Here is a 24770-nt window from a genome sequence, read left to right as displayed (position 1 = left end):
AAGGTGTATCTCTGGGATTTCGCTCATACTATAAGGGGTACTTGTGCATTTTCTCTATAGTTTATAAAGTTTTCAAAAGTCTTTCACAAATATTTTCACTTTGTTTTAGATATTTAAAGTTCAAGTTGATTAAAGAGCAAAGACTAAAGATTGAAGTCATTTCTTCAAAGAAGTATATGGAGACTATGTATTCCCAGTTTAAAAATGTTTTCACATTTGAGAAAGAAAGGGAACATCGATTCCAAGAGAACTTTTAGCTAAGTTTTGAGTAATTATCTGAAACCAAAGAAAGAAGTTGTCTTAAAACGTATGAGCTAAGCATATTTTTGAGAGTAGTATTGAACACTAATATGGGGATGCGAGTTCATATTAACTCAAGTCTCCATAAACCATTTAGCCATCATGGGTATCAAAGGGTCATACTTTTTAGATGACCACTGTTGTTGTGCCTTCTAAATCTATCAATTTCAAACTTCATGGAACTCGTCTTTACTTGTTCTTCCTCTTCTACTACAATGTATTTGGAACTACAGAAAACCAAAGTAATTCTTTTCTGATGTGGAAATTCAGACTGTGCTGCAACCGCAGAGTATATTCAGACAGAACCTTGACTCTGATACCAATTGTTAGCGAAAATGTAAAAATAAAGAACAAGAAAGAACAACAATTTTTTAACGCGGTTCAGATCAAAATGATCTTACATCCACCAAAAAACAACTGCACCAGTATTTATTTCACTCTACAGAGAATACAAGTGAAATATTACGAGAGAGAACAATAAATGTCTTATAAGGTGAGAAGATAAGTGAGAGGATGATCTTGAAAATGAATTAAGAGCTACCTATTTATAAGAATGAATTCATCCTATTGATATCATCCATGACATCACTATGTGTTAAAAATGTCAAAGTTAAACATGTGAAACTATTTTATGATTTACCTAAATTTCACCTATCAAGAAACTATCTAGACTTTTATTTTGTACTAATTATCTTCCTACCAAATTTTCATGTTAATTCATCTTCCATTGAATTTGATTCTACAAGAACCAAACCAACTCTTTTAGCGATCCTCCTCCTCCTTCCCCTCCCTCTCCCCCTCCCACCTCCCCACCCCCTCCTCCTCCTCCTCCTTTATAGTGACAAGATCTACTTTCTCATCTTCATTATCAGTAGTTACTGTTTTTGAGTATCTGTAGAAGACTCCTCCTACTATTGTTTAGGAATATGGTAGCAGTTAGTTTCTTTAAGTGTAGCCGTAAGTTGTTATTAGCAGTTGTATACAAAATATGAAGTGGTTTATCATGTCTTAATGCATGAAGTTCTCACAAAAATCTTGTTGTATACTCTGCATCTTTGACTAAGCATCTGGATTTTGTTCAATTTGTTGTATGAAGCTTTAGATTCTTCTAGTAGATCATTGAACTGATAGATTTAAGCCCCTTTAAACTCCAGTTAGCCATTGCATCCACTATACAGTTTCCTTTTCTACAGCAATATATAATGTCGTTGGTTAGATAAAGAGTCTTCCTTGCTTTAAGCCTCTAACCACAATACTATCAAGGTGCCAGGAAGGAATACCCTTTCCCTGCACAATATCAGCAATCATGTTACTATATTAAAGTATTATCCACCTTAATTAGAAGCTTCAAATCTAGTGGCTCTCAACACCTTAAATATCCCCACATATATTTTATTTATGTCTAAATTTTCGTAACTCCCAACATATGATCAAAAGCATAATTTTGATAATCTCCTAGTGTAATAGTTGAGTATTTTGATACTCTGAAACTTCAAAACATTCTCATTTTTGAGTAATATCTTTCAAGATTACACCCATAGGGCCTTCAACTGATCTCATTAAATCTGAACTAATGTATATTGAACTAACTATATGTTCTCACTAAAATTTCCACTAAAAAATATTATTGAAGAAAACAACAATATAATAAACCAAACCACTTACAACTACTGAAATTAACTACTGGGACTTGGACATGGAGGAGTTGGAATATCAATAATTCCCTGCAACATGTGTAATACTTTTTTCATGGAAGGACGAAGAGCTGGTTCGTCCTGAATGCACCAAATTGCCACAGAGATCATTCCTTCCAAGGTCTTCTTGTCTACTTCTTCACTTCCAACAAGTTTGTCTACTTCACCTTCAACAAGACAACTATATGCCCATGTAGAAAGCTGGATTTCTTCTATTTTAGTCGCACAGACTTCAATGTTTCTTCTGCAGCAAATGATTTCCAGTAGTACAATACCATAGCTGAAGACATCAACCTTGACTGAGATGGGGGCATTTGTTTGCCACTCTGGTGCTAAATACCCTCTAGTCCCTCTTACACCAGTGAATGTTCTTGTTTGATCAGGCATTAGCAGCTTGGCCAGCCCAAAATCTGAGATTTTAGCTGTTAACAACTCGTCAAGTAAGATGTTTTGTGGCTTTATATCACAGTGGATAATTGGAGCTTCACATTCTTCATGGAGATAAAGGATTCCACTGGCCACACCTAGTGCAATATTTACTCTTAGGTTCCAATCCGGCCGAATAGCTCCTTGGAACAACAGATTTGCTAGGCAACCATTGCTCATATATTCATAAACAAGAGCTCTTTTTGAGCCTTCAGCACAATATCCAAGCAAACGAATCAAGTTTTTGTGTCGAGTTCTACCAATGACCCTCATTTCTGCTCTGAACTCCCTTTCACCTTCTTCCACTACCTTCTCTAGCCTCTTCACTGCCACAAGGTTTTTACCTTTGTCAAAGCTCCCTTTATAAACTGCTCCAAAAGCACCCTTTCCTAATTCCTCTTTGAAACCATCTGTTGCCCGTTTTAGCTCCCTATAAGAACAAGTTTTGAGTATGAAATCTTTTGTTAAGCCTGTGGTTCCTGTCTGTACTAGCTGCCTGAGCTTTATTATCCTGAATTTGAAGACATAAAAGCCTGAAAATGCAAGAGAAGTACCTGAATATAGAACGAAACTTATTGATAAAACCAAGATCACCACCCATGGTGGCTTCACTGAATCCGTTGTTGGATTTTGCACTGCTAGATTGCTGATTTTGAAGTAAGCAGTGCGAGATCCTTCAGGTGCAGCTTTGACATACCTCAAAGGCAGCTTGTGTTTCATACACTGCCCAATTTCATTGAAAAGAGAAGCATCACAATCGCAGTCCTCCAAACAAGATTTACCACAATCTTCTTTTCGTAGAAGTGATGTAACAAAGTAAGGAGGATCCTCCCAGGTCAAATTGGTTGTGGTAGTAATCTTGTAGACACTTACATCTTCTTTCCCATTAATGCACTTTCCTCTGGTGAAGTTCCTTTGACAGTCACCAAAGTTTGGATCATTCTCTCTCAAGTATGACCCTGGTAGACACATACAAGACGGTGCATTGTGATTACTTCTGACACAATAGCCATTAAGGCCACAGAAACCCTTCACAAGACAAATATCATCAATTGCCTCCCACTCCACTACCATTTTAGAATTTCCATTGGAGTCAAATTCATGAGAATAGAGTCGAAAATTCCCATCATAATCTAGAGTGGCCCGATAAATAGCTCTGTCATTCTGTACAAGTGGAGTGTATAATTGTCGAAGTACTGAAGAATCAGTGTCATTGATCAGAAATAAGATGCCAGTGCTGTTAAGAAGCAGGAGATTTCTGCAACCATCACAGTAAATTTGTGAAGACCAATAGGCATCCACTGGGCGAAACAAGTTTCTGGGGTATGCAACAAGGTTCCCATCGTCCTGCATCAAGAGGCGAAATCGCCCTGAGGAATGATTTGTGGAGGAGTAACTAGAAACCAATTTACTCCCACTTGTTAATTTCTGGCCACCTAAAATTGTATCAGTAGGATACCTGAAGCTCTCATAGATAGCTTCATGATCTTGATTGTAAAGAACAAAGTTACCGTTATCAAGCAAGTTGGCATAAGAAGCAGATTCTGATGAACTAGCAACAGTCTTATCCTCACTGTTATCTGTTTTCAGAACTACTTTTCCATCAATGAAAGCCAAGGTAGAATCAACAGATATTTCTGGATCATCAGGAAATACGGTCCACACAATAGTGTTATTGGAGCCTCCCACTAACCAAATTCCCACCTTGTAACCACTTCCTTGTGGATAAAAGCCGAAGGCGAAATGACCTGAAGCTGAGTACCATGCTGTAGATTGTCCAGTGGGATGAAGAGAAGATCCTAATGTTATTGTAATAGGTGGATTTGATTGAGCTCTAGCGGATCCAAAGATAAACAACACAAGTAAGAAATAGAGAGCCATGATATCAATGGGTGAGAAAGAAGGACAAGTTCTAACTGTTAACATGGTTAAGAAATAACTAAACAAGCAGTTGAGTCAAACAGAACATTTTTTCAAGAAATATCCATGAAGATGCTGGGAACATTACCTGGTCAAGTCGTCTTCTTAATAGAAAATAATAAAGAAGAGTTAAATGCTTTGATCCATAAGTCAATTCACTAAGTCATCATCCTGAGAAAAGTCTATCAAACACAGGAGAGATGGATACTTTTAAACTAATATATTGTGCAAGAATTCAAAACTTGAAAACAAGGGCTGAAAAGGACTACGAAGAAAAAATTTGCAACTACTCCTTTTCGTCCATATATTTAGTAGAAAATTATTGTCTCTAGTTCTTCATTTTCATATATTCTTCTTTTCGTCCATATTAGTACAAAAGTAGCTTATTTTCTAATTTTATATAAAGATCAATTTAGTATAATTGTGTCCTCATCTTAATTTCATCTAATAATCTTATTTTATATAAAGACTCTAATTATCCATACCATACTTTTTCTTATAGGTTTATACTTCAAACTGTTGATGTATGATATTATCTAACAATGAGAAACAATGCAATCTACCAAATGTTGTATTCATACAAAACAATACAGTACAATACAAGAACACGATACAATACAATATAATATGATACATTTTGAACAAGATGTAGCAACCAGCCAAACAAAGTGTAAAAGACCTAATGCCATGCCAAAAATGGTATATCCATAGTACCTTCTAACATGAGAACTACATTCCTCATAGAAGGGCGCAAATCAGGGTCATCATGAATGCATAACAATCCAACCTTCACCATCCTCTCCATGGACTTCACATCTACTTCCTCATCTCCCACTAACTTTCTGATATCATTCTCGACAAAGCATTTATATACCCAACTAGGAAGAAAGATTTCATCCTCTGTTGAGACGTTAACATCCATATTACTTCTACAGCATATGATCTCCAAGAGCATTACTCCATAGCTATAAACATCTACCTTATCGGAGATCAACACACTATTCTGCAACTCTGGTGCCGAATACCCTCTTGTTCCTTTAAGCTGAAGTTGGTTCCCTACTTGATCAGGCACCAGAAACTTAGAAAGCCCAAATTCAGAGATTTTAGCCGTCCATGAATCATCTACTAGGATATTGTGTGGCTTTATGTTGCAGTGAATAATGCAAGTCTCACATTTTTCGTGCAGATAAAGTATACCCCTTGATATGTCCAATGCAAGTCTCATCCTTTGCTCCCAAGAAGGTCTTGTTTCAGAACTGAATATAATATCTGCGAGTGATCCGTTGCTCATGTACTCATAAACAAGAAGTTTTTTAGATCCCTCCAAGCAAAACCCTAGCAAATGAACCAAGTTTTTGTGACGAGCTTGCCCAATCGCGGTCATTTCTGCTTTAAATTCCCTTTCTCCTTCATCCCCGATTTTCTCCAATCGTTTTACAGAAACTGTTCTGTTACCTTCTGATAGAATTCCTTTATAGACGTTTCCAAATGAACCATGTCTTTTATCTTCCTTGAAATGTTCAGTGGCTTTCTCAAGCTCACTGTAAGAAAATGATCGAAGAGTGAACTCCTCGTTTGGCCCCAAATATGGATTTTCCAATAGCTTTTGGTATTCGTCGGCTCTGATTCGGTAGAAAATATAACTGAAAATTGCAACAACAGTGAACAGAAATGCTACAGAACCAAGAACCAGGGATAGAATCAATATTATCTCTTTACTACTTTCATTTCTGTTCCTTGTTTTTCCAGGATAGGGAGTGGAGTGACCTGCCATTTGGGAGATGTTATAACTCTGCTTGACAAAGCTCTTGACGGACTCATCATTTTGTTCAAGTGTAGAATCAACGAATGGAAGCTTAAATTTGCTGCAAACTCCATTCATGTATTGAGCAGCCCAACAAGTACAATCACCCAAGCAAGAATTTCTACAGTCCTGCTCAACCATTGGAACCTGAGAAAATGGATATCCTCCAACTTTCAAGTGTTGAATCGTCGTGACATTGTAGGCCATTGTTGAGTCTCTGCTGCTTCCACAAGACTCTTCGTATATGAATCCCCGATAGCAGCCTTGGAATTTCATTTCACGGTTGACATATGAAAATCCCGGAAAACAAGAACAATCGCCTATGCTGCTGCCATTTTTTGCAGTACAATAACTGTTTAAACCACAGAATCCCCTGGCTTTGCATTGATTCTCCAGCGCTGACCAATTGATTTCCAAGCTTGAGTTGTTAAACTTATGTGTATAAAGCCTAAAAATCCCATCAGGATCAAGAGTTGCACGATAAATTGCTGCTGCTCTGTTGGTTGGTGATTGATTAGAGGTATTCGCTAAGGTATTGAGTTGGAAACGAAAACCATTAGACGCATTCCGAAAGAGTTGGCCTGTTGGAGTAAGACCTATGAAAACTGAGCTAACCTCACCAAATTCACCTCTGGTTTGTAGCATAAAACCCCAATAGGAAGCCTCGGGTCCATTTAAATAATTGGTTGGGTAGGCAACAAGGTTCCCATCAGCCTGCATACTAAGATAAAATCTTCCACTTGAATGATCAACTTCAGTAACACTAGAGACAAGGCTCTGGCCTAATGTTAGATGCTGACCGGCTAGGATGGTGTCTGTTGGATAACCAAAACTTTGCCAAACAACATTTGTTTTGTTATAGATAACAAAGTTACCAGAATCAAGCATGGATGCTGAAGTTACTGGCTGTGGAGATTCTACAAGGACTTTCTTGTTCTGTTTTGTCCATAGTATAAGATTGCCTTCCTTTGTGAACTCGATATATGCATCCGAATGAAGTGTAGGATCATCTCTATTTGCAGTCCAAACAACAGTTTTATCATATAGCCATATGCCAACTTGAAATCCATCTCCTTTTTGATAGAAACCAAATGAGAAAAGGCCTGAAGAAGATGGCCAATAACTTGGATTTCGGTTTGGATAAAGAAAAGAACCTAAGGTTATGTTGGAGGGCTGTTGCTGAGCTCCAACTTGAATAGCTGCAAATACAAATGGAAGCATCAACAACATGAAAGTAAATGTTATGTTACCCATTACACAAGGATGGGGAATATGCATATACTCTTTGCTAAGTTTTCTTTTGTATACCAACTTGAGATGGACATTTCCAATTTGAATTATTCTTTTCTAGTAATAATTAGCACATTGACACTTGACACGAATTAGGTAACAGCTGAGTCAACTTCATGTAATATTTTCCAAAACTCCAAAAGGGCCCGTTTGGCCATTATTTGACAAATATTCAAAATTTTCAAGTACTAGTTTTTGGTCAAATCTCATTATTTTATATCTATCTCAAACTTCTTCTTTCAAAAGCACACTAGTTTATGTGAACATCAAAATAGTGATAAAAATTGAAATATTCAGTGAATATTAAATGATGAGATGTTTATTGATGAAAATGATGAACAATCGACTCAAGGTTCAAAGTCGTATGCTTTATCTACTTCCCGATTTATGGAATTATGCTTGTTGCGCTCACTCCAAACTACCACATTGCTCTAGTGTCATGGATACTATTTGTTATTGTAGCAAATAAGATCCAATTGACTTGTAATACAAAATTGTGGTTAGTTTTGATAGTTCTAAAAATTTATCGGTATAAATCATATTTTTTTTAAAAAAAAATATATATTTCCTACATACTATATAACTAAACACGTGAAAAAATTTCACCCAAATTTTTATCCAAATAATATTTACCAAAAATAATTTGAAATTATAGCAACGCAAGCTAACAATTGAAAAGTTAGCAATGTTTTGATAAATGAATGATGCAATGGAAACAAAGTCTTTACTAGGAAGTTTCTTAGGGAGGCGTTATGTATTTCGTTAGTCAATTTTTGTATGACTATTCTATCTTCACTTACGTGTTGGATGGTTTAAGTTTGTCGTTTTGCGCGTTGGATGTTTGATTTCAATTGAAGGCAAATTTCTCTCTTTTCAATGTTCTTTCTTTCCTCACAAAAACAAACTAGAATTACGTTTAGATTTGCATGTTAAGAGGGTTAGACACCAGATTTTGATCCTTTTCAATAATAATTAATTTTTAAATTTCTTAATTTTTTAAATGATTTAGAATAAATAGCTTTATAAAATTCAAATATTTCCAAGTTTATATTAAATAATTTCAATCATTTTTTATAGTATTTTAAATAATAAATTTATTTCATAAAATTATATATGTAATTAGGATATTTCATAAATATCTTAAGATCATTTCAAAAGATTTTGCATTTTAAGTTAAAAAGTTTGATTTATAGAGGGAATAGAGAAATAATTAACAATTTTAGCTAAAGAGAATTAAAAGGCAACCGAAAAGAATTAATTTTAGTAGATTTGGCTGGAATTCAAATAGAATGAATTGATATTAATTACTTAACAAACTTCTTAATTTTAAAGCTATAAAATAATTAATTTAGCTATAAATTAATTAATTCATAATTATAACTATGACTCAAACTAAATTAATAAAGGAAAAATTAGCAAACTAGTCACAATCCCTAACTTAAATAGTAAAAATATATACTCTTTAATAATTATTTAAAATGTCAATATTTTAGAAAATAATATCTATTTAAATACTATTATTTGTCTTTCCTTTTATTTCTCAAAACAGTCCAACATAAAATACATCCACTATTCATTTAGACTTTTCTAGGCTTTAATATCATTAAATTTATTTTCAATTTTGTTTCTCTTTCATCAAATTTTCACCATTGTTCTCTCATTGTTGAAGAACTAATTATTCAAGTTCATGTCAATTACCAATTTGTTCAAATCTATCAATTAACTATCTCAATAGATAAAAGCATTTTCGAATTCATCATTTATTTTGCGAAATTTCATGAGATTTTGTTTTCAAAATTATAAATTATGCTAAATTTTGAATTGTATGTATTACGATTTTTCTGGGTTTTTTTCCCGATTTTATGTGAGTTTGTTAATATATTCATTATATATTTATGCATTTTAGATTTTTAATATTTTAAACACTTTGTGATTCTATTTTCATATTTGAGATTTAGTATATAATTTGTAGTAATATACATTGACATTCATACATAGCATATTGTTTGATTTTTTTATATCTATTTATATTTAATAATTTTGAATTTTGCTTATAGGATTATTAATGCACAAACACAGATTCAGATTTGGATTTGGTGAAAAAAACGGAAAAAAAGAACATAAAAGACGATGAAAAAAGAAAGTCAGAGAAGAAGGTTGCAAAACTGTATTTGTACCAGAGTAGTAATCACATTAATTTTTGTTTGTCAATTGTTTTTTTTTACTCATCACTTTATTTTTATTAAGAACATTGTACTTCTTTTGTAGTTTATAGTCATTCAAATAGGTATGTCAAATGAATTTTCATTTCTTAAGTATAGATGTATTCTATTTTTTAACAGTTAATTTGTATTTATTTATTTTAGAATATTGTATCCTTCCCAAACAGATTATATTATTTTCACTATGTATGCTATTTGTTTCCAGAATCTTGTGTCCCTATTTTTTTCCTAGTCAATTCGTATTTTTTTTTTTAGAATAGTTTATCCTTCTTCAAGAGATTGTATTATTTCCACCATATATTATATTTTTTCCCCAAAATCTTGTATCCTTTTATAAATGATATTCATATGTAATAATTAGATTACATTGAGATATAATCAATAATATTTTATAATACAAATAAAAAACGATACATGGTAATCATGTGATACAATTTTGATCACTGAAATACAATTTGTAATTTTCAGTATGAAAGTAAAAAAAAATTTAAATTTAAATGGTAAAGTGAACACATAAAATGTAAAAATTATTGATATACAATCATAATGAAAACATAATAGAAAGAAAAGTTAATCTATTCGAATGAAAAAGGAATTTTTAATGAAATTGTAGGTGATAAGAATATTAAGTGAAATGTTCCTTTTTTTTAAAAAAAATTATCTCTCTTGATTTCTCCCTTTATAAATAATTGTAATTTTAAAAATCAAAGAATAAAAAATACATAAATCAATACATAACAAAATAAAATATTAGCATTTTAAATTAATATTAAAAATGTTACTAAGAAAATCAATTAAATATCAAAAAATTGACATTTTGAAAATTTTCCTATACTTTAATATTGTAAAAATACTTGGCTTAAATTTCGGGTTTCCTTCAAAAGCAAATATACTAACTTGTCAATAAGTGTTTCCAAGTCATGGATTAGATGGGCCACGTTTTGAGAACATCCTAAAAGTTCACCTCCAATTTTATTTATTATTTTATATTCGATATTTTTAATTATATTATTTAGGAAAAATGTATAAGTGACTTCAACTTATATTTGAAATTTTAGAGGCAAACTTATGCTACTATACTAAGGTTTTATTAGCCCTGAACTTATTTTATAAATAATTTTCTATCACTTTTTAGCATACGTGATATTAGATGGAAAAGAATGTCAACACATGCTGGACAAGAAGATAATTTTACGTAGACCGAAAAAGGATAGAAAATTATTTAAACCATCACGTTAATATTGTATCAATATTTAATTTATTTTTTAAATTATCTATGTATAATATATTGATTAAAAAATTAAATATATAAATTTTAACTCAATAAAAAAAAATTTGATTAAAAATCTATTATAGATGTTTAAAATTGTCACGACTCAACCCACCGGATCGTGAACACTTACTCTAACATCTAGATAGAAAAATTCTCACCACCCAATTCAAAAATGGGCAATGCAAAAATTAACAAAACATTGCGAAAATTAACAAAACACTGCAAAATTATTTTAATACTATAAAACTTCATGGAAACAACAATTTTAAAAAACCTTTTACGACGATCTAAAACAATTCCTAAGGAACTAGTCTAACCAGGTACATGAGTTACTAAAAAGTACCCTTTACCCTTTATACATAAAAATAAGAATAGCTCCCACCATACAAAAAGGGAAATGGAAGTTATTGGAAATCACCATCTTCATCACCTATGAAACACTAATGACCTTGCAATCAAATTATGCAAAGTGAAATAACAAGAATATTATCAATATATACAATACATACTGGTATACATTATCGATCAGGATAAATCTACCACATAATATAAAATTAATATTCAAAAGAAAAAACAACATGCGATAAGAAAATTATACCGCACGAGTACTTATCAACATGTTTTTATCATCTTAAGTGTAATACCCATAAATTAATAGATTTTTTTTCAAACTAGTTGTCAACTCTATCATTAAATATTAACTCTCTTATCATTCTGAAGCTTCTCAAGCCTACCTGCTATGGCACCCTAACGCTTCTCAAACCTATTTGTCCTACCACCCTAGGCTTTCCACCTATTATGTCACCCTTATAAGAAATGATAATATAACTCTTCTATGTGATTCTCAAATACCAATCATCACAAACTTTGTTAAGCAATCTGATACTCTCCCTCAAGTGATCATTACAACATGTAGTCCTTTTCGAACCAATACCTAAAATTGGTGCCTAAGACCAAATCCCCAATCTTAACTTGCATCCCCACTATTATTTATTTTCTAAACTAAACATCATTAAGTCCTAATACTTAAATTAGCATCAAACCCTCGACCATCAGTCTGACCTAGTAACAATCACTCAACAAAGTAAATAATATCTCATATAACCACAAATAGTACATAGTTCGGACTCTTAGTTCTTATCTTGATTTAACTATAACATGAAATATGTCTCACGTAATCACATACAAGTCATATTTGAGATCAACTCACCTTTCAAGTAACACGTGTCACTCAAAGATCCAACATACAATCATCAATTATAAAAAGTTAAATTCAGTTCACTCATTCTCTCAAGAAAATTCACACACAAATTATATTTTCAGCGTAGTACCCGAGTCAATAAGAATTAGTATCCATACCAGTCATGATATTCGACTCAATCATTAGTATTCATATACCGGCTTGACACTCGAACCAATCAACAATCGTAAACAACATGCATAATCTCAAATCATAATGACCAATAACACATGAACCAACAAGTAAAATTAAAATCATTGCTTGAGATTATCAACATGATGTTAATTCACATTTATCCATTAGCTCTCCTAATATGTATTCCACAACTAATACTATAAGAAGTAGACATGGACAACATAAATGATTAAAAATAGGTCGATATCCCAATACTGGCAACCACTTAATGAGTAACATATTTCATTCCTTGAGAAAATACCTCCCTAGCCTCATGAATTAATAATCTTTCGTTCATTCAGTTCCTCTTAATTGCCACAAGTCTAAAAAATGACTATAACCCAAGAGTTTCATAACACTTAATCTTACAATTACAACTAAACCACCTCAACAAGAAACACTCTAGTCTACAAGAAAGAAAACATAGAACTACTCCTAGTCATTATCTCATCTCCCGCTTTAGTAACAATAAACAACAATTTTAATCATTCGAACTCCATGTATGAACATCTACAAAATGTCATGCAATAATATAGGTCTAACTACTAAATTTAAGAAAATTATAATCTACCAAGACGTCAAGCATCAACTGATGAACATTGTTCATGGGCTTCCGAGTCCATGAGAGTAAAATTAAGATGAACCTCCCTCACACTGTAATCTCTCCCTTGCCCTAGGTACCTTTGAAGAGTTTTTGAAGCAAAACTCATGTATTTTTTTTTCCATATAATTGCGAGGAAAATAAAAGAAGATGCATCAATTAGGTTGCAGATAATCCATTCAGCGAAGCCAAAATTCAAAATGGGCTAAAATAATCGTATGTTCAAGTTTTTAAAATTTCACATGAGATGACCTTGAGTAAAGACGAATCGGATCGTTACAAAAATATTTTTTCTCTATAAATAGTCTTGATATTAAAAGTAAACTGATATTTGTCATATTTTGTAATTTTACTTTTAAAAGTAATAAAAAAAAATAAACTAGTCAAACACAATCTACATTTCAAAAGCAGGTATCAAATGAATTATCCAAACAATTTTTTTTCTTTCAAAAACTACAAGCTTCTTTAAAAATGTACTTATAATAAGTAATTTTAGCAGCAATGTCAAACAAGCTGTCAGTATCATGATTTTATATGGTACTTTTCAATTTTTGATATTTATGAATTAAAAATATTACTCATTCCCTTTAGGATAACAACTCCTTCCACTATAACGAGTAAGAAGTTGTGCAATTGATACAACTTAGTTAAACAAATAAAAAAAAATTTAACTCACTCACCTCCCGCCTTTTTCCAGCTTTCACCATGACTGAAGCCGGGTAATTTAGCAAGAAAACACTTCTCTTTCTTTATTCAAATTTGATGTCACATCCTTTCTTGAGTTTTTACAGTGTTAAAGTTTCAATGGTAGTGTGCTTATCTTTCATGAGAGTCCAACTATTACAAAATTCAATTCTACTTCTTTGTCCAGTGGATCTTTATACTTACTAATTCCACTATTAATGTAGAATAACACTCAGGAGTAACAAATTGGATATAAACGGATGCTCAACAACTTAACTGATGAGAGACGTGTTGTAGAAATACTAGACAACGTGAGTTGTATAGACTTAGCATGGCAGCTGAAAATAATGCAATGTTCCAGCAACAACAAGTGAGAGTCTAAATGCTTCAAAGTTTTCCTCTACAAGTTACAACTCCTACGATATCTGGTGGTCTAATGATGCAGTCAGGATATTGGCCTTCCGTTTTCAATACAGAAAACATCTACTTTGCACCCAAAACAGGTTGGTGAATCAAATGTAGAATTTTTTACCCTTTTGGACACATAAACTTTGGTCCATGTGCCTGAATTTTTACTTGAAACTCAATATTCTGTGAAAATTTTACATGATATATATCCAACTGCTGAGCTTAAATCACTTTCTCAATCCCTGCTTCCAAGGGAAATCCTCCTTCCATCTATGAGAAAGGTAATGCATTTATAGGATTAATCAAGGTCAAATACATAAACAGATCCTTAAACTTTTCCCTTAGGTACCTCAACTATCTTATTTTCCTATTGAATTATTAAACCACCCATAATTGTTTCTTTTAAACACCGCTGGTTGATGTGGAACCATATTTTGTAAGGGTATTAATAGAGAGGATAAATATGTTATTCCAGAACTCATTCGTTCAATGGATAATGAAAATATTCGAGAATAATTGTGTTTTACTTAAAGTCATTTGAACCCCATTAGAAAACAAATGAGACTAACACATAGTTTGTCTTCATTCCTTCAATCAAAATCATTACAATACGAACACAATTAAAGGTATTTACAATAGAAAAGTCTATCAAAATCAGTTAACATGTTTAAAAGGAACCAAATTATGGGTGGTTCAATGATTTAATGGAAAAATGACGTAGTTGAGATACGTGAGGGGAAAAACCCAACAACTTTAGGAATCTGTTTATGAGTTCGGCCATTAATTAATATTCATACACCCTACTTCTATGTTACTTCCAAAATTACTGAAACTTACTGGACCTTTGATGTAACCTAAAAGACTCATTAATATTCGTACATACTCTACTCCAATGTTAGGTTCATTGTCATGTGATTCTAACGACCAACTAAGTACAGCTAAGACAGTCGTTACTCAAGGTATGTGTTAGTTTCATACATTCTCTTTTTTGCATTCTTGTAACCTATAAGACTAATTCATATTCACACATATATTTTTGTGTTCTCTTTCTTGCATACCCATGTTAGAAAACAACTGCAGTGATATGAACCAACTTGTATTGATAAACTGATAGGGAATCCCAGCTTTTAGGGGCTCAAAACTTGCTAAGAAAAGTAAAAAGAACTACAACTATTAAATTAACAAAAGCAACTAAAGGAAAACTAAGAAAAGAAATAAACTTTCAGAATATGCATAAGCAGTAGACTTGTATGTTTCTTCTATTTAATGGCTTTGTTGCTTGGAGAAGAACCCTATGTGGTGATCTGTGGCTTTTGGCATGTCTGACACATTTGTACCTTTGTTGGTTCCTGTACTGGAGTATTCCTCCAAATATTTAGGTTCAACTTTTCGCCTTTTGTTGCGCCTAAGTGTGAGTGGGCTATTAACCATATTCATAACATTGCCAACCCCTTGAACAGGAACATGGTCCTCAAGGTTCAGCTGGGGAAATTGTTGATGGATAGTCAACTTGGCTTCCCAAGTGGCATCTGAATCAGGCAAGCCAGACCACTTGAAAGCCATTGGACTAGTTGACCATTGCCCTTGTGCAACACGCGCTGCTGGAGAATCGATTCAGCCATAAGAACTAAAGAGAAGATTGATCCAACAATTCAAGAGGAGTAACCTATTGGTCAGGTGTACCTATACACTTCCGAATAACTGAAATGTGAAAGTAGGTGAATACGGGAAGAGGCACGCAAGTCATATTTGTATGCATTTTCACCAATGCGTTTGAGGACTTGGAATGGGCCAAAGTACCGACGACTGAGCTTGTTCTTTTTTTGAAGGCGCACTGATAGTTGACGGTAAGGTCAACGATGAACATAGACCCAATTGTTTACGTCATATTCGAATGTTTTAATAATGACAATACTAATGAGTTTCTTAGTGCAGGAAAGGAACGAGATACAAAAAAAAGTACAAGACTATCCAGATAACAATCCGGATGATTGCGGGATGATGGGCAAATTCAGTTAAGAATGGAAAATAAATATTTGATCAATCAGATTAAATCTCACCGTCTGTGAATTGAAAGATGCACACAAGGAAATTTAACCAAATCAATCAAGGATAAAATCAAGGGACAAATTAAGATAGCATTATCAAACTAGCATCTACAAGAAGCACAAGACAAATCAACTTAAGGAAAGAATTGATCCAGCCAAGACTCAAGACCGACTCAAGATCTTCATACAAGGAAAGAATTGATCTATCATGCACATATCTAATATGGACATGATTCATCAGATCAATTACAAATGAATCAATGATAAGAACAAAGATCCTTGATTCAAACACCTTTGGGTTTCTCATAAGAGCATACACTATATGATCCTCCTCAGCCATTAATGTGAAGTACACAACTTCACTTGAACTTATGCTTTGTACACGTGAGTGAGAAATTGTAAAAAAAAAAAAAAGGAAAGATTCTGAGAGTAGGTTATACAAGTAGAGGTAGTATCAAAGGTAGAAGATCTGATTTGCATATCTGAAAAGATCGGAAGACTACTTATGTTGTACAATCCAGTTCAAAACGAGCTCTAAAGAGAACCCTTGAAACCCAAGGGGACTGGACTAGGCACCACATTGGTGATCTGAACCGGTATTAAATTTCCCGAGTTCATTTAATTTCATTCAATTTACTTTGTTTTACTCTGTCAAACTAACTTGCATGATTAGTCGACTATCTTAAAGAGACACTCGACTTGACAAAGGGGGAGAATGTTTTCAGTCTCAGTCCAAGTTGAGAAACGCTCAAAATAAGAGGCATTCAACTTAGGAGGAGCCTTCTCATAGACCTCACTGTCTTTAGGAAGTTTCATTATGTGTATTTCTACACTTAAATTTACTAAAATATTATATTAAGATTGTCATTATAAAAAAAAGGGGAGATTGTTACCCTCAGATCCAAATGTTTTAATAATGACAATACTGATCACTTTATTTGTGCAGGAAGGAATGAGATACAACATAAAGTACAAGGCTATCCAGATAACAATCCAGATGATTGCAGTGATCACACTAATGATGGAAAAATCCAATTAAGAATGGAAAATAAATATCTGAAAAATACAGATTAAAACTCACTGTCTGTGAATTGAAAGATGCACACAAGGAAAGTTAATCAAATCAATCAAGGATAAAATCAAGGGACAAATTAAGCAAACATTATCAGACTAGCATCTACAAGAAGCACAAGATAAATCAACCTTAAGGAAAAAATTAATCCAACCAAGACTCAAACTGACTCAAGATCTTCACACAAGGAAAGAATTGATCTATCATGCACATAATCAGATCAATTACAAATGAATCAATGATAAGAACAAAGATCCTTGATTAAAAAACCTTTGGGTTTCTCATAAGAGCATACACTATATAATCCTCCTCTGTATTAATGTGAAGTACACAACTTCACTTGAACTTATACTTTGTACACGTGAGTGAGCAATTGTAAAAAAAAGGGAAGATTCTGAGAGTAGGTTATACAAGTAGAGGTAGTATCAAAGGTAGAAGATCTGATTTGCGTATCAGACAAGATCAGAAGACTACTCATTCTGTACAACCTAGTTTAAAACGAGCTATAAAGGAAACCCTGAAACCCAAGGGGATTGGACTAGGCACCACATTGGTGATCCGAACCAGTATAAATTTCCTGTGTTCATTTACTTTCAGTCAATTACTTTGTTTTACTCTGTTGAACTAACTTGTAGGATTAGTCGACTATCTCACACAGATAGTCGAGTAGACAAATATTTTACTTCACCCCCTCTTGTGTTTCAATTGGTATCAGAGTAGGTCTCACAGATTCAATGTTTAACCACACGTGAGTAAATATCAAATGACACACTACCACATCCCTGACACTTAAATCCAAGATGGACACTCGTCACATCGACCACCATACTTCAATGTACAACATTACTCTCACTAGAAAGATAGATTCAGAATCTTCGTCTCCTCAAATGACCATCAAGCATGAGTAGTTATCAAGAAAGTCCCAAAGACTATTCCTGGATTACGTGAAAAAAAAATGGCACTGAAAAACCTTTTGATCCTGAATCATTCGATATTACTAAGGAACAACAAGAGGTAATTCAAACTAACACTAGAGCTATAAGTTTGTTGAATTGTCCAGTAAGCGAAGCAGAATATGACAAAATATCAACTTGTGAAACTGTGAAAGAGATGTGGACAAATTAGAAGTAACTTATGAAGGAACCACTAAACTAAATGAGGCTCGAATCAACTCACTTGTAAATGAATACGAGCTGTTCAAAATGACCGATGATGGAAATGTTGAATCTATGTTTTCAAGATTCAGCAAAATCGTTTGTGAATTAAAATCACTTGGAATGGTTTACTCGAATGCAATTCAAGTCAGTAAACTGGTTAGAAGTCTTCCTAAGGCTTGGAAAACTAAAGTAAACATTCTTGAAGATGGAGATCAGCAGAATATGACATATGATTGGCTTCGGAGAAACTTAATGGCTTATGAAAAAAATCATATAAATCGATACAACAAGGATGACAAAAAGAAAGTTGTGGCATTTACTACTGAGACACCCGAACAATGAGGAGGCCGATGAAAATTAAGACGAAGGAATGACACTCAGAACCCGTGGAGTAAGACAAATTCTTAGACAAAGAAGACAGTAATGAATTCAAAAGAAACGGGATCACTGTTACTACTATGATGAAATGACAAATTTATGTTTCATGGCATTGGATGAAACAAGAGAGGTAAGACCTTTTAATTGTCCAAACTGTAATGATTTACCGAATTCCTTGGATATGTTCACTAATGAATTGTAGAAGGTCCTCGACGAATACAAATGAAATTGCTCAAGAAAAGAAAGACTGGTAGATTCTTCTCAAAGCAAGTCAGATTGAAGTTGACTTACTGACTGAAGAACTAGAGGAAGTGAAAATGCAATTGAATAGCATCAGAAAGTTTCCAAGTCATATTTCTGTTTGATATAACAAAACAATGACTCAGTAGAAATTCTGCGAAAATATATCAAATAGATCTACCTCTAACTCCGACTCCTTTAATCCCTCTGATAAAATTACTTGTTACACATATGAGGACATTGGTCATAAATCTTTTAATTGTAAAAAATTTTCTTCTGGGAAATGGATTTAGAGACCAAAAGTTGCTAATCATTTAGGACCCAAAAATATTTGGGTTCCTAAAAGAAACTAATCTCATTGTTTTGGAGGGGCAATAAAAAAACCTACAAAAATAGAATGTGGGTACTTGATAGTGGATGCTCCAGACATATGTGTTGAAAGAAAGAAACTTCAAAACAATAAAAATAATAAATGGAGGATGTGTTGATTTAGAAATAATGCAAAAGGAGAAGTTACTGGCGTCGGAACTATCACACTAAGTTCATCATGTGATCTAATCGAAGTATAGTTAGTTGAAGGACTCAAACATAACCTTATCATCATTAGTCAACTATGTGATGCTAGATTCATGTCACCTTCAATACAACAAGTTGCATCATTAAACATCCCGAGAAAAAGTTGACTCTTATCAGAGACCGAGTAAATAATATATACATTTTAAATAATGTTGATTTTGTGTCTCTCACATGTCTGACTGCATTTGCAAGGGATCCATGGATATGACATAAAAAGCTTGGACACGCAAGTATGCATGCTCTCGAAAAATTATCTAGACTCGAACCAGTTATCGGTCTACGAAAGCTAAAGTTTGAAAAAGATCAAATATGTGACGCATGTCAAATGGGTAAGCACACTCGTTCCTCTTTCAAAGAAAAAGATATTGTAAGTACTTTTAAACCTCTACAACTTCTCCATATGGACCTTTTGGTCCCAATCGTACTGCCAACATTGGAGGTAAACGATATGCTTTTGTAATTGTTGACGATTCTTCAAGGTTTACATGGGTAATATTCCTAACTCATAAAAATGAAGTGTTTACTAAATTTGAAGCATTTTGTAGAACATTTCAAAGAGAAGCATAATATTTCATTTCCACTATCCATAGTGATCACAGTGGTGAATTCGAGAATAAAACATTTAAAGAATTTTGCGCTCAAAATGGTTTCACTCAGAACTTCTCTGCACCTAGATCTCCTTAATAAAATGGAGTAGTTGAACAAAAAATAGATCACTACAAGATACAACAAGAACTTTGCTTCTCGAGTATCGACAGAAGTTTACCTGATCATTTTTAGGAAGAAGTCGTAAGCACTGCTTGTCATATTCTTAATAGGTGTCTAATCAGATCGATCTTAAAGAAGACTCTGTATGAATTATGGAGAGGAAAAAAGCCTAACATAAGATACTTTCATTCTTTCGATTATAAGTGTTTTATCCACAATAACTTAATTGTAAGTGTTTTATCAACAGTAACAGTAAGAACAATCACAGAGAATTTGATCCGAGAAGAGATGAAGGTATCTTCCTATGATATGCACCTCTTAGCAGAGCTTTTCATTGTTTTTAATGATACTAACCCTATAATCCAGGAAAGATAAGCTATCGTTGATGAAGTCATTTACTACCATGAAGCTACTTTAAAAGATGATCAGCCATCACAAGATATCACAGGGGACTCTATCAAACTAAATATTGGCGAGTCGACTATTATGTAAAGGAAGTTGACTACACCAGCTGATAAGGCAAATATTTCTAGAGAATGGAGACATAATGCAAACTATCCTAAAAATTACATTCTTGGGAATCCTAATGATAAAATGCAAACAAGACCGTCTCTCATAAAAAAGCCTCAGTTGACCTTATATCTCAATGGAGCCAAAAAGAATAAATGAAATTATGGAAGACGAGTCATGGGCAAAGGCAATGCAAGAAGAATTTGATCAATTTAAAAGAAATCAAGTATGAACATTCATGGAAATACCAAAGAATTGCTCCATAATAGGAACAAAATGTGTTTTTCGTAACAAGTTAGATGAAAACGGTTAGGTTGTTCGAAACAAAGCTCCACTAGTTGCTCAAGGCTACTCTCAATAAGCAGGTATTGTACAATGAAACTTTTGCTCCTGTAGAAAGGTTAGAATCCATTCGTATGTTACTTGCATGTGCATCCTTCAAACGATTTAAACTTTTCCAAATGGATGTGAAAAGTGCTTTTTTAAATGTCTTTATAAAATAAGAAGTGTTTGTTAAACAACCCCCTCGTTTTGAAAATTTTGCTTGTCCTAATATTTTGTATAAACTTTCAAAAGTGTTTTATGTCCTTAAACAGGCTCCATAGCATGGTATGAAGGACTTAACACTTTTCTACTCCAAAATAACTTGAGGAAAGATTGATACAACCCTTTTTATTCAAAAATTTGGTTTTATATATTCTTATCGTTCAAAATATGTTGATGATATTATTTTTGGTAGCTCTAGCTCTTCTTTGTGTGAGAATTTTGCAAATCTTATGAAAGGAGAATTTGAAATGAGTTTAATGAGATAACTCACATTCTTCCTTGGATTATAAATCAAGCAGTCAACTAATGGATCTTTTATTAGTCAATCCAAATATACTAAAGACCTTATCAAAAGGTTTGTACTCGAGAAAGGAAAAACTTTTGGGACTCCCATGAGCCCCTCCACGTGTCTTGACACAGACGCACCAGGAAAAGACATGGATGAAAAAATATAGCGAGGAACGGTTGGATCACTGTTATATCGTACTGCAAGTCGACCAAACGTTATGTTTAGTGTATGCAAATGTGCGTGATTTCAAGCTACTCCAAAAGAGTCTCATCTTACTACAGTAAAACGAATCATCCTTTATATGATCGGAACCACCGAAATGGGCCTATGGTATCCTCACTTTTCTCCCCTTGATTTAATTGGCTACTCAGATGCTGACTTTTTCAAGTGATAAAAGGGAAAATTGTATATAATAGCAAACTAATAACCTAAAATAAATGGAGTAGCTAGGGTTTGAATTAATTGTGCTACATAGCAAACGTTGGCTAAAGTTTGCCAGACGTCTCTCTTCCAAAAAACTCGCTTGCCACTCTCCAGTCTCGCTCGCCTCTCTCGCTTTATACACAGAAGTGTATAAATTATGTTTTTGTTTTGTATAAAGCGAGAGAAAATTGTATATACACATGCAAAAATATATATCTTTTTGTTATACACTTAATTATACAATTTACAAACATTTTACTTCAAATATTGCAAAGAAAAAGGCCAACGAATTATACTACTGCGAATTATATAATTGCAGTGAAATACAATTTTCTCTAGCTTTATACAACAGAAGTGTATATATTGTGTTTCTGTTTTTGTATAAAGCGAGAGAAAAAACATATATCTTCTTGCTATACACTTATAATTATGCAATATACATATATTTTAATTTGATTCAATTGTATGCAAGCAAATTTTATAAAAATATTTTAGCGTAATAGACAACGAATTATACAATTGTGCATTATACAATCAGTGAAATAGGATAGCGAATTATACAATTGCAGTGAAATAGGCCAGCGAATTATACAATTTAGGTCAGTGAATTATACAATTGTATATGTATAGCGAATTATACAGTTTTATGTTTGCTATGGAGCGCAATTATGAAAACTTTGCTATAAATACAAATATGAATTTTTTGTTTGCTATATGTGAAAGTTGCCCTAAAAATAATTAGAAAAGTACTAACGGCACTTGTCAAATCTTGGGACAATCTCTTATTTCTTGGCACAACAAAAGGCAAACTTCTGTATCCCTATCCACTACAGAACCAGAATATCTTGCTGTGGGAAGTTGTGATACTCAATTATCATGAATAATGCATCAGTTACTCGATTATAATATATCATTTGAAGGTGTTCCTATTTACTACGATAATACTAGTGCTACAACTTATATAAATATATTGTGCATCACTTCAGGGCTAAGCACATTGATATTAAACACCATTTTATTCATGATCATGTTGAAAATAGTGATTTTCTATTAGAATTTCTTGATTCTGAGAATTAGTTAGCAACTATTTTTACCAAACCGTAGCTCAAAGAAAGATTTTGCTTTATTCGGAAAAGGTTGGGTATCACTTATTTTTCTCCCTAAACTGATTTTACTTTACTTATTTAAGTTTTCACTGATCTGTTTTTTTGTAAGTGTACTTCATCGGTTCTGTTTCCCGAATACAACTGTAGCCCCTCCTTTCTCTGCCCCCTCTTACTTCTCTCTGCTCCATAAAACCTTCTCTTTGCTCCATCTTCTCTCTTACATTTTCTCATCTAATCTTCCCTTTTCTTCTTTCTCTTCCTCTCTTCTCCATGACTAAGACTCGATCTATGACTTCTCTCCAAAATCATGTTCCTCGTTCTTTTGATTTTCTCTCCCTATCCTTTAATTCATTTGACGAATCAACAACCTCAACTCCTGTATCATTAAAATGGAAGATCATTGCTCCATTGACTATGTGCGCGAGGAAGACAAAGCCTAGTTCCTCTGGTACATTTTCCTTTAAGTACATGCACCAGTTCTGGGGATTCGATCATAGGAACAGGTATGAAAGATTCTTATCTCGACCCACTGTGCCTGGCATAATGGCGAATCTCAATCAATTGGATGATTCTAACTATCCGATAAGCCCCTTTCTTAAGGCTCAAAAACATTCGTTACTATTTACTTTATATAGACTTGAAGTGTTTGAAGATGTTGTTAGACTATTTTATGCTAATATCCGTGTTTCCAGCGACACTGGTGAGTTATAAACTTTTATTTTGGAAATCGCCTTATTATCAGTGAACCTTTGTTTGAGGATGTGTATGGCACAAAACAAATTTTAGGGTTATTTCGTCTATGAATGATAGTTTGCTTGATGACTTCGAAGTCACACTAGATGGTTCAAAATCCGCTGTGGCTGAACTCGGCGCACAGTTGACTGACTTTGGACCCCTGTGTTTTGAAAACTGCATTTTGGTTCATATTATTGTAACTAATTTGTTATGTAGAATGAGATCTCTCAACAACATCTCGAATAGGGACTGTTCGTTCTTTATTGTTTTCCTAAGAGGTATAGAGTCAACTGGGCGAATTGTTTCAAGGAATATATGTGGGAAAGTGTTGAGGAATCAAAACCTACAACAAGTCTACCATATGGGTTGCTTTTATCTCAAATTCTTGTGGACCGTCTCATTGATCTTTCCAAATACATACCTTTTGTAATCAACGCCACTTATAACTCTCGCACATTCTCTAGTATGGGATATGTGGAAGTAGGTAACAAGTGGGTAAAGAAGGATTCTGTACAAGAATGGGCCAAAGCGGATAAACCATCAAAAATCTCTGTAGATCAGCAACTCTTTTTCTTAAGGATTTAGACGAACTCAAAACTCGTACCGTGGTTATGGATTGTGGACTTGGAACTCTTCAGGATGTTGTTGAAGAAGTGTTGCACCTTCAGATTGATACTAGTATTGTTATTGGTAAACTTCGTATTGATATGACATGAATTAAGCAAGAAGGCATTGCCACAATCAACCGTTTTATAAAACAAATCGACACTCTCAAGGGAGGAGTCTAATCCTCTGACACTAATCTTGCAATCTTAGTTCAGACCTCCTACTTAAACCTCTCCTAAAATGTGGAGCATTCTTACAACTCCTTCAATGACACGATAATTAACTCTCTGAAATAATTCTGGGTTCAAAATGTAAGACTCTAGGTGTTTATCTCTTCTGC

The 24770-nt window shown here is 33.5% G+C and overlaps 2 protein-coding genes across 2 annotated transcripts; both read right to left on the bottom strand.

Moving 5' to 3' along the window:
* Positions 1–1774: 1774 nt before the first annotated feature.
* On the bottom strand, positions 1775–4422 carry LOC101265517 (G-type lectin S-receptor-like serine/threonine-protein kinase LECRK2). Its single transcript, XM_004235023.4, has one exon. It carries the CDS (start codon positions 4344–4346, stop codon positions 1977–1979), a length of 2370 nt encoding a protein of 789 aa, XP_004235071.1. The 5' UTR covers positions 4347–4422; the 3' UTR covers positions 1775–1976.
* Positions 4423–4900: 478 nt separating this feature from the next.
* LOC101265806 (G-type lectin S-receptor-like serine/threonine-protein kinase LECRK1) lies at positions 4901–9554 on the bottom strand. The gene has a single exon (XM_004235024.5). The coding sequence runs from the start codon at positions 7420–7422 to the stop codon at positions 5020–5022; it is 2403 nt and encodes an 800-aa protein (XP_004235072.2). The 5' UTR covers positions 7423–9554; the 3' UTR covers positions 4901–5019.
* Positions 9555–24770: the final 15216 nt, after the last annotated feature.

This window comes from Solanum lycopersicum, chromosome 3 (assembly GCF_036512215.1).
Source record: "Solanum lycopersicum chromosome 3, SLM_r2.1".
Classification (NCBI taxonomy): domain Eukaryota; kingdom Viridiplantae; phylum Streptophyta; class Magnoliopsida; order Solanales; family Solanaceae; genus Solanum; species Solanum lycopersicum.
Note: the sequence above shows the minus strand (reverse complement) of the source record. Positions and strands in the feature narration are given on the sequence as shown.